The sequence below is a fragment of the Hyperolius riggenbachi genome, chromosome 12, assembly GCF_040937935.1.
Source record: "Hyperolius riggenbachi isolate aHypRig1 chromosome 12, aHypRig1.pri, whole genome shotgun sequence".
Lineage (NCBI taxonomy): Eukaryota > Metazoa > Chordata > Amphibia > Anura > Hyperoliidae > Hyperolius > Hyperolius riggenbachi.
In genome coordinates, this window is record NC_090657.1 from 41,401,249 (window position 1) to 41,417,949 (window position 16,701).

A 16,701-nucleotide genomic window follows, 5' to 3' on the forward strand; every position below is an offset into this window, starting at 1 on the left:
CTACTTCTCCTGAGTATGGCGATACCACATGTGTGGCACTTTTTTGCAGCCTAGGTGCACTAAGGGGCCCAACGTCCTATTCACAGGTCATTTTGAGGCATTTGTTTTCTAGACTACTCCTCACGGTTTAGGGACCCTAAAATGCCAGGGCAGTATAGGAACGCCACAAGTGACCCCATTTTAGAAAGAAGACACCCCAAGGTATTCCGTTAGGTGTATGGTGAGTTCATAGAAGATCTTATTTTTTGTCACAAGTTAGTGAAAAATGAAACTTTGTGAAATAACAATAAAAATACATTTCCGCTAACTTTTGACAAAAAAATAAAATCTTCTATGAACGCTTCATACACCTAACAGAATACCTTGTGGTGTCTTTTTTCTAAAAAGGGGTCACTTGTGGGGTTCCTATACTGCCCTGGCATTTTACGGGCCCAAAACCGTGAGTAGTCTGGAAACCAAATGTCTCAAAATGACTGTTCAGGGGTATAAGCATCTGCAAATTTTGATGGCAGGTGGTCTACGAGGGGGTTAATTTTGTGGAACCGGTCATAAGCAGGGTGGTCTCTTACATGACAGGTTTTATTGGGCCTGATCTGATGGATAGGAGTGCTAGGGGGGTGACAGGAGGTGATTGATGGGTGTCTCAGGGGGTGGTTAGAGGGGAAAACAGATGCAATCAATGCACTGGGGAGGTGATCGGAAGGGGGTCTGAGGGGGATCTGAGGGTTTGGCCGAGTGATCAGGAGCCCACACGGGGCAAATTAGGGCCTGATTTGATGGGTAGGTGTGTTAGGGGGTGACAGGTGGTGATTGATGGGTGTCTCAAGGTGTGATTAGTGGGGGGAATAGATGCAAGCAATGCACTGGCGAGGTCATCAGGGATGGGGTCTGAGGGCGTTCTAAGGGTGTGGGGGGGTGATTGGGTGCCCTAGGGGCAGATAGGGGTCTAATCTGATGGGTAGCAGTGACAGGGGCTGAATGATGGGTGATCAGTGGGTGATTAGATGGCAGAACAGATGGAAACCATGCACTTTGGAGGTGATCTGAGGGTAGGTCTGCGGGCGATCTGATGGTGTGGGAGGGTGATCAGATGCCCATAAGAGGCAGGTTAGGTTCTTATCTGATGGGAGGCAGTGACAGGTGATTGACGGGTGATTGACGGGTGATTGACAGGTGATTACAGGGGAGAATAGATGTATACAGTACACGGGGGGGGGGAGGTCTGGGGTGGGTCTGAGGTCGTTCTGAGGGTGTGGGCGGGTGATTGGGTGCCCTAGGGGCAGATAGGGGTCTTATCTGATTGGTATCAGTGACAGGGGGTTATTGATGGGTGATCAGTGGGTGATTAGATGGCATAACAGATGTAAACAATGCACTTTGGAGGTGATCTGAGGGTAGGTCTGGGGCAATCTGATGGTGTGGGTGGGTGATCAGATTGCCCGCAAGGGGCAGGTTAGGGGCTGATTGATGGGTGGCAGTGACAGGGGGTGATTGATGGGTGGCAGTGACAGGGGGTGATTGACAGGTGATCAGTGGGTTATTACAGGGAAGAACGGATGTAAATAATGCACTGGCGAATTGATAAGGGGGGGTCTGAGGGCAATCTGAGCGTGTGGGTGGGTGATTGGGTCCCGGCAAGGGGCAGATTAGGGTCTAATCTGATGGGTAACAGTGACAGGTGGTGATAGGGGGTGATTGATGGGTGATTGATGGGTAATTAGTGGGTGTTTAGAGTAGAGAACAGATGTAAACACTGCACTTGGGAGGTGATCTGATGTCGGATCTGCGGGCGATCTATTGGTGTGGGTGGGTGATCAGATTGCCCGCAAGGGGCAGGTTAGGGGCTGATTGATGGGTGGCAGTGACAGGGGGTGATTAATGGGTGATTGACAGGTGATTGACAGGTGATCAGGGGGGTAAGATGCATACAGTACACGGGGGGGGGGGGGGTCTGGGGAGAATCTGAGGGGTGGGGGGGTGATCAGGAGTACCCAGGGGGCAGTTTAGGGACTAAAAAAAAAATAGCGTTGACAGATAGTGACAGGGAGTGATTGATGAGTGATTAGGGGGGTGATTGTGTGCAAACAGTGGTCTGGGGGGTGGGCAGGGGGGGTCTGAGGGGTGCTGTGGGCGATTAGGGGGCAGGGGGGGGGGGGGGGCAGATCAGTGTGTTTAGGTGCAGACTAGGGTGGCTGCAGCCTGCCCTGGTGGTCCCTCGGACACTGGGACCACCAGGGCAGGAGGCAGCCTGTATAATACACTTTGTAAACATTACAAAGCGTATTATACGCTTCCTATCCGGCGATTGCCGGGTTAACAACCCGCCGTCGCTTCAGATTGGCCGGCGGGTTGACGTCGTGGGTGGGCGGAGCCTATTGCCGGCGGATGCGCGCGCATGCCAGCACGCGATCCCCGGCCAAAGAGTGCCCCAGGACCTGACGCCATTTTGCGTTACGTGGTCCTGGGGCTGCCACTTTGCCGCCGCCAATATGAAGTAGGCGGTCGGCAAGTGGTTAAACAATGCAAATTGCCCAGCAGTCCTGCTAATCCTCTGCCTCTACTTTTACCCATAGACCCTAAACAAGCATGCAGATCAGGTGCTTGATTCAAGTCCACCAGGATTAGCTGCATGCTTGTTTCAGGTGTGTGATTCAGACACTACTGATGCCAGAAAGATCAGCAGGACTGCCAGGAAACTAGTGTGTAAAAGGAAATATGAATGGCAGCCTCCATATGTCTCTTACTTTGGGTTAAAATGATGGGTGCAAGCTGACAAACTGTAATGAGAGGTGGGGCTGCCTCAGCCCTCTATGTTTCTGTCAGATGCTTCCATTATAGAGAGGGGAGTAGGAGGGATGGAACAACTCTGGCAGCTAATAACTTTGAATGGTTAAATAGTATCAATAACAAATGTTATTCCCTTTCAGTGGCAGTGTATGGTGTTGTCCTTGAAATAAAGTTTTCTCTGTCGTGCACAGCCTGATGCACAGTGAGGGGCGGGGCTCCGTATCCCCACTGCCGCTACACACTATTACCAGCCGGTGCTGACAGGTGTGTTTTGGTAGAAGGAGTTGCCTGTCATCCCGGCCTAATCCTGCTGTGTGGTGACCTTTTCCCGGGACACAGGTGTGAAGGCACAAGAAACACACACAGGGGGAGATAACATCTACAAGCTGGATCGCTCAGCCAGGTGAAACGCAGGTTGGCATCAGGAGCACTAATAAATCCTCCTGGAAAAAAAGTGACATTTAGCAGTGTATGGAATTCTCAGAGCGGCACAAGTTATTAGCAGCAGCAGGTGTGCACAACCACAGGCTACGAGTTCAGAGAGCAGCATCACTGGAGACAGCATTACCCCTGGGGATAACCAGAGACAAGACTATCTGCAGAGCAAGAAAGACTATCTGCCTACTGCTGGGGGCTTATAAGTGCAAACACAACATGCATGGCTGGGGGACCCTCACACAGCTGGAAATGTACAGACTTGGCACTGCTGCTGCTGAGCCTGTGTGGTGGTCTTGACAGGTGGCATGGCTCAACAGTGCCTACATCTGAAGGCCCCATGATAGTTTTGCTATGCGGCCACATAATCTATAGCTATGCCACTGGGCGAAATGCATATGTTGTGTATGATATTACTACTATCACTGTGTATTTATATAGCACTGACATCTATCACAGTTCAGAGTCAGTAGTCATGTCACTGACTACGTGTCAGAGGAGCTCACATTCTAAATCCCTACTCTAATGTCCCTAATATAGTCCTAAAGTGCCCACATACGGTACAATCAAATTGTTAGATTTTTCCATTTATTCAACAAAAAACAATAGAATAGAGAGAAAATTGAAAATAATGCGCTTTTTTTTTTTAAATGGAGAAAAAACGATTGTTAGAACTGGAAAAAACAATTTTTTTTTGTTTTTTTTCAATACAAATCTGATCGGATGTGTTGGAAAAATCAGACAGAAAAACATAAAAACAAAATTCTATCAGATCATTTGTTTGATAATTTTGGAAAAATCGCTCATAAGTGTATCGTATATTGGTTCGATTTTTTGATCAAGAGTAAAAATTGATCAGATTTCTCTGCTCAATCATGTTTGGCCACCTTTAGGCTAATTATTTTAAGGGAACCAATGTACCTGTACATTTTCGGGATGTGGGAGGAAACTGGAATGTCCAGAGGAAACCCACACAGATAGTGAGGACATAAAAACTACATACTTTATGTAGACAAATGTCCTGGGCCAAATTTGAACTGGGAACCGCAACGCAGAAAAGCTTTTTGACTGGGAAATTAGTATGTTTTATTCTTTTGCACTACTTTCTACTAATTAGCAAAACAACTGAACAGACGATACCACAAACTACTGCACTACCTCTTCTTTACTGTAAGGAGAGAGCTATAGAAGCTGTCATATTTGTCTCCTTTTAAAGTTAATCAGAGAGGATTAAAAGTAAAAGTTGCATGTGTTACGGCCAGAACCCGAAGTTTGGCCACTTCGGGTTCTGGCCGGCCAATGTGCGAAGTGGCCGCTGCGCTGCGGCCAATGTGAGAAATGGATTGATTCCTGTGACATTAAGGTATCCTCTGGCCGCAGCGCAGCGGCCAAACGTATAACAACTTAGTTAATTTAATGCAATTAAGTCGGCGGCAATGTAACAATTCAAGCCGCCGGCTTTTGGTCTGCCTCTCTCTCCTCCCCTCGCCTCTCTCTCCTTCTCCCCCCCCCCCCCCCCCCCCCCCCGTGTCTCTCTCCTCCTTCTCTTATGGGCACTGCAGCCGGCGGGGACATGCGTGTCCACGAGAGTCGTTCGTCGCACCAGGAAAGCAGAGCGGGGAGGCTGCAGACATTGCTTCTGCCAGCACCCGCTCTGCAAGAACGGCAGGATTCCCTGCCGCGACGAACGACTCCGGGGCGTGTCCCCGCCGGCTGCCCATAGGAGAGCGAGAGAGGCGGGGGGAGGAGAGAGGCAGAGAAAAAGCCGGCGGCTTGAATTGTTACATTGCCGCCGGCTTAATTGCATTAAATTAACTAAGTTGTTATACGTTTGGCAGTTGCGCTGCGGCCAGAAGATACCTTAATGTCACAGGAATCAATCCATTCCTCACATTGGCCGCAGCGCAGCGGCCACTTCGCACATTGGCCGGCCAGAACCCGAAGTGGCCGGCCAGAACTAGAAGTGGCTAAGCTTCGGGTTCTGGCCGTAACATATACATACCGGGGGCTTCCTCCAGCCTTCTCCAGCTCCGGTACCGGGTCCTGTAACTTCCTCCAGCCGCGGCCAGTCTGCGCAAGAGAGGTGCGCCCACTACGTATCTCTCCGGCGGAGAATAGTATTGCGCAGGCGCAGTAGCTCCCAGCCGCCGCAGAGGTACGTAGAGAACACACTGCGCATGCTCAGACTGGCCGCGGCTGGAGGAAGTTACGGGACCCGGTACCGGAGCTGGAGAAGACTGAGGACGGCGGCGTGGGAGCGATCCGTGCGGATGGGGCTGGAGGAAGCCCCAGGTATGAATAAAAAGTTTACTTTTAATCCTCTCTGGTTAGCTTTTAGCAATACCAGTTGCCTGGCTGTCCTGCTGATCCTTTGCCTCTAATACTTTTAGCCATACACCCCAAACAAGCATGGAGCAGATCAGGCGTTTATGACATTATTGATCTGACAAGATTAGCTGCATACTTGTTTCTGGTGTTAAACACTACTGCAGCCTCTACCATGAGGCCTCCTTTCTAAGGACGGCTGAACAGCTGGTTTGTGGAGCAGTTCAACCTCCTGGCTGCCGGCAGCAAGAGTCATTTGGCTTTATTTACTTGGAAGAGTTTGGCAACGCTTTAATGTGCCGCATTTGACACATAGCTGCGTTACACTGCGGTAATGCCATGTCACGTGTGACCACGGCAATGGCCATGTTTAGATGCTACTCCATGGGGCGTGTTATCGAGGCTGCCAGTTCACCCCCTTTCCCGAGCACTAGCAAGCACCGTGGATGGAGCAGGTGACAGCCAGTGAATTTCCCACCTTCAGCTGGTTGTGGAAAAAGTTATGTTTAGTCAGTATTAAAATTATTCTTGGTGATTTATATAGTATGATTTGTCGACCATTGCAAGATACAAATAAAGATGCAGAGTTCTTAAATTATAGAAGATCCTCATGGAATTTAAAGGGGATAGAAATTAACAGGAACACAATTTGTAATGTGTACCCCTTACACCTCCAGAAGTTACATGGCTTCAACAACTGAATTGCGTAGTCATCTGTCCAACTACTCAGATAACTCAGAGCTGTGCAAAGACAGGTAAAGCGCCTAACTACCCCACGCATTTCCCACGTCCATGTGCGCCAGCAGGGTTTCTCAAGAGCCACCCCAAGCCTTTGGAACTCCCTTCCCTCTGCCCATCAGACTTGCCCTCTCCAAAACATTCAAGCAAGCCCTTAAAACCCACCTCTTTAAGATGACCTACCCACCCTCTACCACACAGTAACTCCCTGCTTAATACTTATTCTACAGCCCTACCTAGTGTGTCCATCTCCCCTCCCCTTAGATTGTAAGACTTTGGCAGGGTCCTCCCTTCCCTAGTGTATTCTACATGGCCGTGTGTTCCTTTTCTATGACCACCTTGTACTTGAATTACTGGACCTACCTAACCAGCCAAAAATTGCATGATCATGTATTTCTGTACCCAGTTTGCCTTGCATACCTTTGTCGTATATTGTATAACCTAGTTATGTTACATATGTCATCCTTTGTAACATTGTATGTATTTATTGTCCAGCTCAGCGTAATTTGCTAGCACTTAATAAATACAATATATAATAATAATAAAAAATAATAATAAAGATGATAGAATTATCTTTAAAGGACACGTCCAGGAAGAATAAAAATAAAAAATTCACTTACCTTGGGCTTCCTCCAGCCCCTTGCAGCCATCCTGTGGCCTCGCCACAGCCCTGCTCCCCGCCAGTGGCCCGAGTTCCTCTCCGCTACAAGAGGCCTACTTGCGCTCCAATGTGTGGCTCATGTAGTCGTGCTGACATCAGCCGTACTGTACTGCGCAGGAACAGTAGACATCAGTGCGACTCCGTGAGCTGCGCGATGGAGGAGACCGGGAGCCACCATAGCTGCGGCAAGAGCACAAGACGGCTGCCAGGAACTGGAGGAAGCCCCAGGTAAGTGAACTTTTTTTTTTTTTTTGCCCTTCCTGGACCTTCCCTTTTTAAAAAAAAGAGGTGGAATAGAGGAGGCGGGCATGGGATATTATATTACAGTACATACCAACAACGGGAACCAATTGTGTGGCCACAGAGTCTAGCTGCTGGGACAGCCGGGTGCCAACCTGGGACACTGGCTGGGACATATTTGTGCCTGGGACGAGGGACCCCAATTCTGGAACCAGTCCCAGGTAAACCAAGATGTCCGGTCACTGTAATTAAGATGCCAGCATAAGAGATCTCCAGTGCCTTCCTAGCTCCATCATGGGACTGTGTCTGTAGCTTTTGCTCAAAACAGGACATAGAAAGTTGGGGCCAGTTTTGTAGACAGTAAGAAAATCTGCAGCTTCAGCATGAAAGTCAGACGTGCGCCATTATCCAGGAGGTCAGAGATGACCGTGTATTTGGTCCTCACTGCGCAGGTTTCCACGTAGGTCTCCATAAGCGCAATAAAAAAAAAGGCCCAGAATTCTCAGGGCAAAAACTGAAATCTGTCCTTCCACTCACATTGGTTATTTTGTTTTAGGGATCCTGAATCATTTGCAGTGCAGATCATGCAGCATGCAGTCATTTCTGCCCTCAGCAAGATGTTCCTGTCTCTGTAATAGAGTGCTGAGGGCTATGTGTGAACTACACAGCTGAATAGAGCCAAAGCGTTACACAGCGGCCAGACACTAGAATACACTATAATACACTATAATACAGAGCACAGAGAAGCAGGACAGATACAAGTAATTATGTGCCTTTGTTATTTGGCCAAGCTTACATTTGTCAGGGCAGCTTAAAGGGAACCTGAAGTGAGAGGGATACGGAGGCTGCCATATTTATTTCCTTTTAAACAATACCAGTTGCCTGGTTGCCCTACTTATACTCTGCCTCTAATACTTTTAGCCATAGACCCTGAACAAGCATGCAGCAGATCAGTGGTTTCCTGACAAAAATCTGACAAGATTAGTTGCATGCTTGTTTTAGGTGTGTGATTCAGATATTACTGCAGCCAAAGAGATCAGCAGGACTGCCTGGCAACTGGTATTGTTTAAAAGGAAATAAATATGGCAGCCTCCATATTCCTATCACTTGAGGTCCCCTTTAACCTCCTTGCCGGTTATCCCGAGCTCAGCTCGGGGTAACCTGCCGCGGAGGATTCCTCAGGCCCTGCTGGGCCGATTTGCATAATTTTTTTTTTATACACGCAGCTAGCACTTTGCTAGCTGCGTGTCACTTACGATCGCCGCCGCTCCAAGCCGATTCGCCGCTACCCGCTGCATCAGAGGGTGCCCCCCCCCCCCCGAGACCCGTGCGCTGCCTGGCCAATCAGTGCAAGGCAGCGCTGAGGGGTGGATCGGGACTCCCTCTGACATCACGACGTCGATGACGCCATGGCGATGGGGGAAGCCCTCATGGAAATCCCGTTCAGAATGGGATTTCCGGATGGGCATATGCGCCGGCGGCGATCGGCGCGTACGTGGTACGCGGCAGGGAGGGGGGAAGCTTGTAGCTAGCGCTAGGCTAGCTACATGCTAAAAAAGAAAAAAAATGCAGAAAAACACCCTCCCTGCCGTGCGCAGCACTTTTTTAGAACGGCAGGGAGGTTAAAACACACCTGAATTGAGAGGCATATGGGGGCTGTCATATTTATTTCCTTTTAAACAAAACCAGTTGCCTGGCAGTCCTGCTGATCTTTCTGATGGTCAGTAGTGGCTGAATCACATACCTGAAACAAGCATGCAGCTAATCCAGTCAGACTTGAATCAGAGAACCTGATCTGCATGTTTGTTCAGGGTCTTTGGCTAAAATGAAATAAATATGTCAGCCTCCACTCCCTCTCAGTTCAGCAGTCATTCACGTGAAAGGCCAGACGCTCGATAACCCAGAGGCTGAGACCGCCTGATAAGATACATAAGGGCAGTCGTTAGCAGCGTTCGTTTACCATAACTGTGGGGTCCCAAATCAACATAATTTCAGGGGTAGGAAACGCCTCCTAAATGCACACCTTGTCACTGAAGTGTGTGTTAAGCCCCCTCTACACCATTCAATTCCAGGCGCGATCGATTGGATCGATTTCAATTGGATCAATTAAATCCGACATGTCCGATCGGGATTCAAACGATCGTGTGATCATTGTGCATTGAAAACTAGCCAAAATTGATCAATCGATCGAATCCCAATCGGACATGTCGGATTTAATCGATCCAATCGAATTCAATCAATTGCACCTGGAGTTGAATGGTGTAGAGGGGGCTTTAGGCACTATTCTGGTAATCTGTACTGAATGTGTACTCTGTTGGCTCATTGGACCATTGATGTGCCATCTGTGTGGATGGGTCCCAAGGGAGACAAAAGAGAAACTGTGCACAGGTAATGCAGCTAGCCTTTATCCCAGCAGACCCCTATTGTGAGGGAATCCAGGATCAGGCTAGTGCCTAATGTTAAAGGAGATTCTATTAACACAGCTTTAAAGCGGTATAAAACCCTGACATAATATTGAACAACAACAGGTTTTCCTACTTTTTATATGCCATACGATTATTTGCTTTTGTGCATAAGTATTATTATTCATTTAGAAATTATACATTCCTAAAGTACACTTATTTTACTCTGAGAGCTGACTCTGCATTGTATTTATAACTGCTTTATTCATCCTCTAACTTAATCAGCAAGCATCAGAAAGCATGTATGCTTGTCTGACTTTGTTCAGCAGAGCTGGCAGTGTGAGAGAAGGCTTTGTTTACATTCCTGACTTGATACAATTAAACACTAGATAGCATTATGTAAAGTTTCCGAAGCAGCCAGCTCTGCTGGAACGGAAGCTTCTAAAGCATGTGTTAACCCTATGAATGCAGTTCTAGGGAAAAAAATGCTGGTTGTATATAATATGCTGTAAATAATCTATTAGAGCAAAGTAGAAATGCTGGGTTTCATTCCGCTTTAAATTGTCATTTAGTGAAACCACCTCTGCCTCTCTTCTGTGGATAGAAAGATTTTTTTTTAATATAGATTAATTTATGGTCATTTTAACATGGAGGGAGCTATATTGAATTCCCCTTACTGTCTGAATACTGTCTGATGTTGAAACACACAGTATATGTTATACATAAGGCTGTATATGCAGAGTCTCTCCCCATGTCCCTTTCTTTACTTCAAGCTGCAGACTAATTTGCTGAACTATGCCAACTATCAAGAGACTGCACAGCCAGGCTAGCAATAGAAAAAGAAGCAGAGGGAAGAAAAAAAGAAGCAAAGCAATATGTTAACTCTTTACTACATTCTTATGTCAAATAACATAGATCTGCAGAGAAGTTAATTCCAAAAAAGCCAAGCTGTGCACACACTAGGGATCTTTTGTGATCTTTTTATCACCCAAAATAATTATAAACATTTGGAGGATGATCAAAACACTGACAAGGCTATAGTATAGATGAAGACTTCCTGTTTTGAATTCAGGTCTGTTGTAAGAAACAGGGACGTATCTAGCCGTTTCTAGACTAGAGAATATAAACGTCACATTTCAATGCACATCCCCTTCCTACTCTTAGTGTGTAAATGTAGAGTATAGCGCAGCAGAAGTTGTGCTCTCACCTCTTCACTGGCATCCAGTGCTTCCACCGCTCAACCTTATGCCAGCATTTCCAACTGCATGTAGTGTAATTACACATGACATGAAGAGAGTGAGGTGTCAGCACTAGAGGGAGCAGGAGACAGACAGGATGGTCACATAGGCACAGCACTGTACTCTAGAGGGGAGGTTAGAGCACGGCTTCTGCTGCACTACACTCTGCCTTTACACACTGGACTGGGGGAGCGCAGGAGGGGGACAGAAGAAGGGACAGAGGGATGTACACACAGCCGGACCATCCACAAGGCAACTTAGGTAGGTGTCTAGGGCCTGGAGAGAGTCTAGGGGCCCAGTTTCTTCTAGCCCCCAGCAAATCTTGCCAAAAAAAAGCTTTGTGGCCATCAAGGGTGGGCCCAAAGTCGTTGCTTGCCTAGGGCACCATTTCACCTTAATCCATCTCTGGACACACAGGGAAATGAAGGTGGCACAAGGAGACAAAAGGAGGCCCAAACACATCCGTGAGGGTGTGGGTTACTTCAGGGGTGGAGCTTTATCAGGGTCTTGGCACCCCCCAGGACCAATGGCACTCCAGACAGTGTCCTGGAATGCCTATGCCTAAAAACACCCCTGGTAACAAAAGCATGACAATTTCTGTTAAAGGGGAAAGGAATTCTGGGTAAATTGTATACTTTGAATTTACACAAAGTCACCACTGAGGCACTACATATGTTATGAAGCAGCAACCCGCCTGGCAATAGATGGAAAGCCTCCTTTGTCATGGGGTAGTGATCTGGTTCTGCAGAGGCTGTGCTGGGAATTGAAGTGGACGGCATACAGCAGTTTCTATGGACAGCCTGTTCTGTGTTTCAGTGTTTAGAAATAATGTGAATGATTAATCTCCTGCTGCACAAGCATTATCGCCATGTAAAGGACTCACCCATTTGTTCTACAATCTCTGGTGGGAAGACTCGAGAGGCAAAGGCTCGCCTGAATATGTCAGAGAATTCCTTATCCAGACCACCAATCCCCATCTTCTCAAAGTTCCAGTCAGGGTTGATGATAGACTGACGGTCCTGCTTGGTCTTGGATTTACCTGCATAGAAAGAAGACAGGTCACACACTGGATAGAAAGAAGACAGGTCACACACTGGATAGAAAGAAGACAGGTCACACACTGGATAGAAAGAAGACAGGTCACACACTGTCACCAACCGCTGAACTCAGACATCAGTAATAGCTTGTAAAGCACACCTGTAATCAGGGCTGTGGAGTCAGTCCAAAAATCATCAAACTTCAACTCCGACTCCTCAATTTATGAAACTGACTCCAACTCTAGGTACCCAAAATTGCTCAGACTCCACAGCTCCTGCAGGGCTATGGAACGGATACAAAAATCATCAGAATCCTACTTCTCAGTTTATGAAACCTCCGCCCGCAGGTACCCAAAAATGTCTCCGACTCAACAACCCTGCCTGTAATCAGAGTGTAAACAGAGTCAGATACTTACCGCAGTAGAGGGAAGCCTCTGCATTCTCCCTGATGCTCCATGACGCCTCCATCTTCGCGGCCATGCTCCACCTCCATGTAGGAGTGCAGCTGCACTGTGCAGGCGCTAGTGTGTTTGCAGCTGCACAGGAGCATGGAGCCACTCATGCACAGAAATAAGAGCCATGTGTGAGCAGCTCCATGCTAGACCATACTTTGCACTTGTGCAGTGTGGATATGCTTATACATGATAGGAAAAGCAGCCTTGAGCAATATTCAATTGTAGTGCTGAGTACTCTTTAAAGGGACTTCGAGCACCTCTTATGTGTATGCCTTTAAAGAGACTCCGACCAGTACTGCAAAGTACTTAAATATGCACTTCTGTAGCTTGTGCTCTCCTCTTTCATTTGATGCCTGAATCACCATTTTACACCAAATAGTTTTCGTTCGATTTCAATTTAAAAATTGTGGCTGCCATCTCGGCTATGTTATTACTTCTGGGTCACCCCTGTCTTCTCTGTTAGAGAAGTGCATCACTGAATGAAGCAGTAAGAGGAAGAGACACGCATGGCCATTGCAAGTGGCTCCTCCAGAGGGGTCATAGCACGATTTTGTTGGAAGTCGTCTGGCTTAAAGGCATGCCCATGAGAGGTGCTCGGAGTCCCTTTAAAGGGTTCCAAGTGCATCACAGGAGAGAGTTGTAGGAAGATTGGGGATACCTCTGGACCATCCAGTATGTGCTAACTTTTATAGTATCCAACTTTTTCTTTTATTAACCCCAAATTACGGGTCCACTTTAAAAACAAGGTGTAAACTTCAGAACCACCTAGAGCTTTCAGTGCAGGTATAAAGAAAGTATACGTAATACAAGTCCAACCCAACTAGATTTCCAAAATCGTATGGTAAAACTAATATTGCTAGACAATGGGGTAAAGTTTCTTGCGTTTATCTGCTAAATGTCACCAACAGCACCATACATCTTGTTTTTCCAGAGATGTCTTTGTGAAATACTGAAGGGTCTAAGATTTGCAGCAGACACTGAGTAAAGCCTGGACTTCTTTCTGGAGGGGTTCAGGCAGAGAGACCACCAGTGCTAAGCTCAGGGAGCTTCATGCAGCTGCTATTTCTCGGATGGGCTCAGAACTTTCTCAGCAGCCCCCGTGTGTAATATTTGTGTGCCAAGGTCTGCACCTATTTAGTGAGGAAACCTTGGGCTAGACTCCCTAACACTGCTACTACTGCCTATGGAGCATGCCTTAAGTGGCTGCAGCTCTGGTGCATTGAGTCCGCCAGGAGAAAAGTGCAATATAAATGTTCTGTCTTTTTTTGTCTTGTGTTTTTATCTGAACTAACATCACATATACCGAGAAATGTTAACCTGGCAAACAAATCTTTAAAAATAGAAACTATTCCAACACCTTTTTTTCTGAATAAATTACTGCTCATGGGATTTACAAATGTTTTAAGCTAGAGTTCTTTTTCTGGCCCTGTTTGTATAAGTATACACTGCACTGAAAATATCCTTTCCAGCCTTCTGTAACCCATGGCAAGATCTCTGCTGCCCTCTACTGTCACATTGCTGTAGCATCTTCATATAAACGACTGGAAACAAGACTGCTACAAGCTGCCCCCTTTTGGTCAACATTAGAATGATGATAGGATGTATTAACCACTTTATAATGTACTGTACATGCATATAATCTCTTATTGAGCCTAACTTAGGAAGACGTGTGGAATCTTTGCCTTGCTCCTGTGACATCTTCTTGTTTACTTGCCCCAGCTGTTTTGTATTCTGCTAATGACTGCTACTGATATATCCTTAGTTGCTTTCTTTAGGACATGAGTGTTTTAAAGTGACTTTTGCAGTGATCCCCACATAATAAAAGTTTATATCTTTACACTGTTAGTGTACTTTTACTCAAGCATCAACCTCACTACTCACTAGTGACAGAAGAAACGACTCTCTGTAAATTGACTCTGTACACTCACCACCACTCCTCTTCTAAAGAGCTGATAACATCTGTAAACATGGATTGCAACGTACAGATTAACTTATTTGGGGACCGGATCCCTCGGGTGACACTGCAGAACATAGGCTGGACAGATGTGTTGCTAGCCTGTATGCTAGAGATGTGTTCTGGTCCTATGCAGGGAAGAGGGGAGAGTGTTATGGGAGTGACGTCACGGGGCAGACTGGACAAAAAGGGAGATCAATGCTTTTGGCTGTCACTTGTTAGAAGAGATCCTAGTGGATGGCTGGCCAAACACGGGCGAGGGCTACTGAACATACACTGGATTCTCGGCATGTGGTCATTATTAGAGATGGCCTCCGATTTTCGGATCCCGAACCTTCGCCAAACGTTCCATTCGTGCAAGCTTTCGCGAACGAAAATAGACTTCAATGGGGAGGCGAACTTTGAAAACTAGAAACACTTATGCTGGCCACAAAAGTGATGGAAAAGATGTTTTAAGGATTCTAACACCTGGAGGGGGCATGGCGGAGTGGGATAGACGCCAAAAGTCCCGGGGGGGAAAAAAAAAAAAAAAATCAGGATTTGACGCAAAGCAGCGTTTTAAGGGCCGAAATCACATTGAATGCTAAATTGCAGGCCTAAAGTGCTTTAAAACATCTTGCATGTGTATACATCAATCAGGGAGTGTAATTAGAGTTCTGCTACACACTGACACACCACACTCACTGTGTAACGCACCGCAAACAGCTGTTTGTGTTGTGACGGCCGTGCTGGACTGGTGCGCACCATGGCGAGATTGCTCTTCCTCAGTGATATCACGTAATGTCTGACTGCCTTATCAACTTTTGATGGTTCTTTCTCTACCATTGTTAAAGTTTACATCTATTTTTTTTAAATACTTGTTCTGTTTGCTGTTCAGTACCTGCAACGAGAATCTGTTATGGAGGGCAAGTCTGCCATTGTGAGTGATCACGGGTAATGGCCAGGGAATCAGGGTTCGATTCCGGTCCGGAGTGGGAGCCTGAGAACCGGCTACCACCACCACACATCCAAGTAAGGACCAATATGCTGTATAGGTAAAGTACCTGTCCTGACCGTGCTTTGCAGATCAGGCATCTGTGGTCAGATGGACCCTTGAGCCAGCGCTGTGTGCCAGAGATGACACCACTTGCCTTTAATGAGAATCTGTTATGGGGGGCAAGTCTGCCATTCATTCAACTGTGTGAAACTTTCGATGGTACTTTCTCAGTAGCGTGGTGACCACGGGTAATGGCCGGGGAATCCTGGTTCAATTCCGGTCCGGAGTAGGAGCCTAAGAAACGGCTACCACCACCACACATCAAAGGAAGGCAGCAGGCACGCTCTGGGCAAAAGAGCAGGAACAGCTACCACACATCCAAGGAAGGCAGCAGGCATGGCATGCACGTCCCGAGGTAGTGACCAAAAATAACAATACAGGAGGACTTTCTAGGCCCTGCTGTATATGACACTGATCGACTTTACTACCTGTAACGAGAATCTGTTATGGAGGGCAAGTCTGCCATCCATTCAAGTGAAAGGTATGCACTGACTGCCAGGTTTAATACAATGTGCAGTCAAAGATGCAGTGAAAGGTATGCAGTGACTGCAAACAGCTGTTTGTGTAGTAACGGCCGTGCTGGACTGGTGCACACCATGACGAGAGTGCAGGTGATGGCAGCTTTCCAGCCCATATAGTCGGGCTGAGGTAGCTGAATGACAGAACAGGGACTGTCCAGCTGATCAAATTTGGTCTGTCCACAATGAAGCAACAACCTTATTATCTTTGGTGTGCCACCCCCGAGACACTCATATAGCCGGCGGTCATTGCTTCATTGTGATACGCAAGCCCCTTCACTTTGGCAAGGTAATGATCACGAAGGGGAATTGGCACATGTACATGCCTTTTGTTTTGTTGTTGCAGCTGCAGTGCAGCCAGAAAAATTAGGCAGGCATGTACATGCACAAGAAAAATTATTATAGCGGCCGCTGCTAGCAATTCAGGAATCCGCCTGGAGTCCTGGGCCCTGTTGTGGCGGAGAAGGCAGTCAAGCGGCCTGCCGGCAGAGGTGCTGTGTGGGGAGCGACTTAGTCTTGGGGCAGGCAGCGATGCTGTGTGTGAGGACTGTGTGGTAGCCCTCCAGCATCCATGCCTCATTTATTTTGATAAAGGTGAGGTACTGAACACTTTTGTGACTTAGGCGACTTCTCTACTCAGTGACAATGCCTCCAGCTGCACTGAAGGTCCTTTTTGACAGGACGCTTGAGGAAGGGCAAGACAGAAGTTGGATGGCAAATTGGGACAGCTCTCGCCACAGGTCAAGCCTGCGCACCCAGTAGTCCAAGGGTTCATCGCTGCTCACAGTGTCTACATCCAAACTTAAGGCCAGGTAGCCGGCTACCTGCTGGTCCAGGCGTTGGTGGAGGGTGGATACGGAAGCGCTAAGGCTAAG

At 47.3% G+C, this 16,701-nt stretch overlaps 1 protein-coding gene across 2 annotated transcripts in view; it reads right to left on the reverse strand.

Annotated features, from left to right (window-relative positions):
• The window catches only part of NSF (N-ethylmaleimide sensitive factor, vesicle fusing ATPase), a 180,676-nt gene that overhangs the window by 37,287 nt on the left and 126,688 nt on the right, over nucleotides 1-16,701 (reverse strand). For both annotated transcript variants that reach the window (XM_068263403.1, XM_068263402.1), the window contains exon 8: nucleotides 11,710-11,865. In XM_068263403.1, coding sequence (XP_068119504.1) covers nucleotides 11,710-11,865 — 156 coding nt within the window. The remainder of the gene's footprint in view (nucleotides 1-11,709; nucleotides 11,866-16,701) is intronic.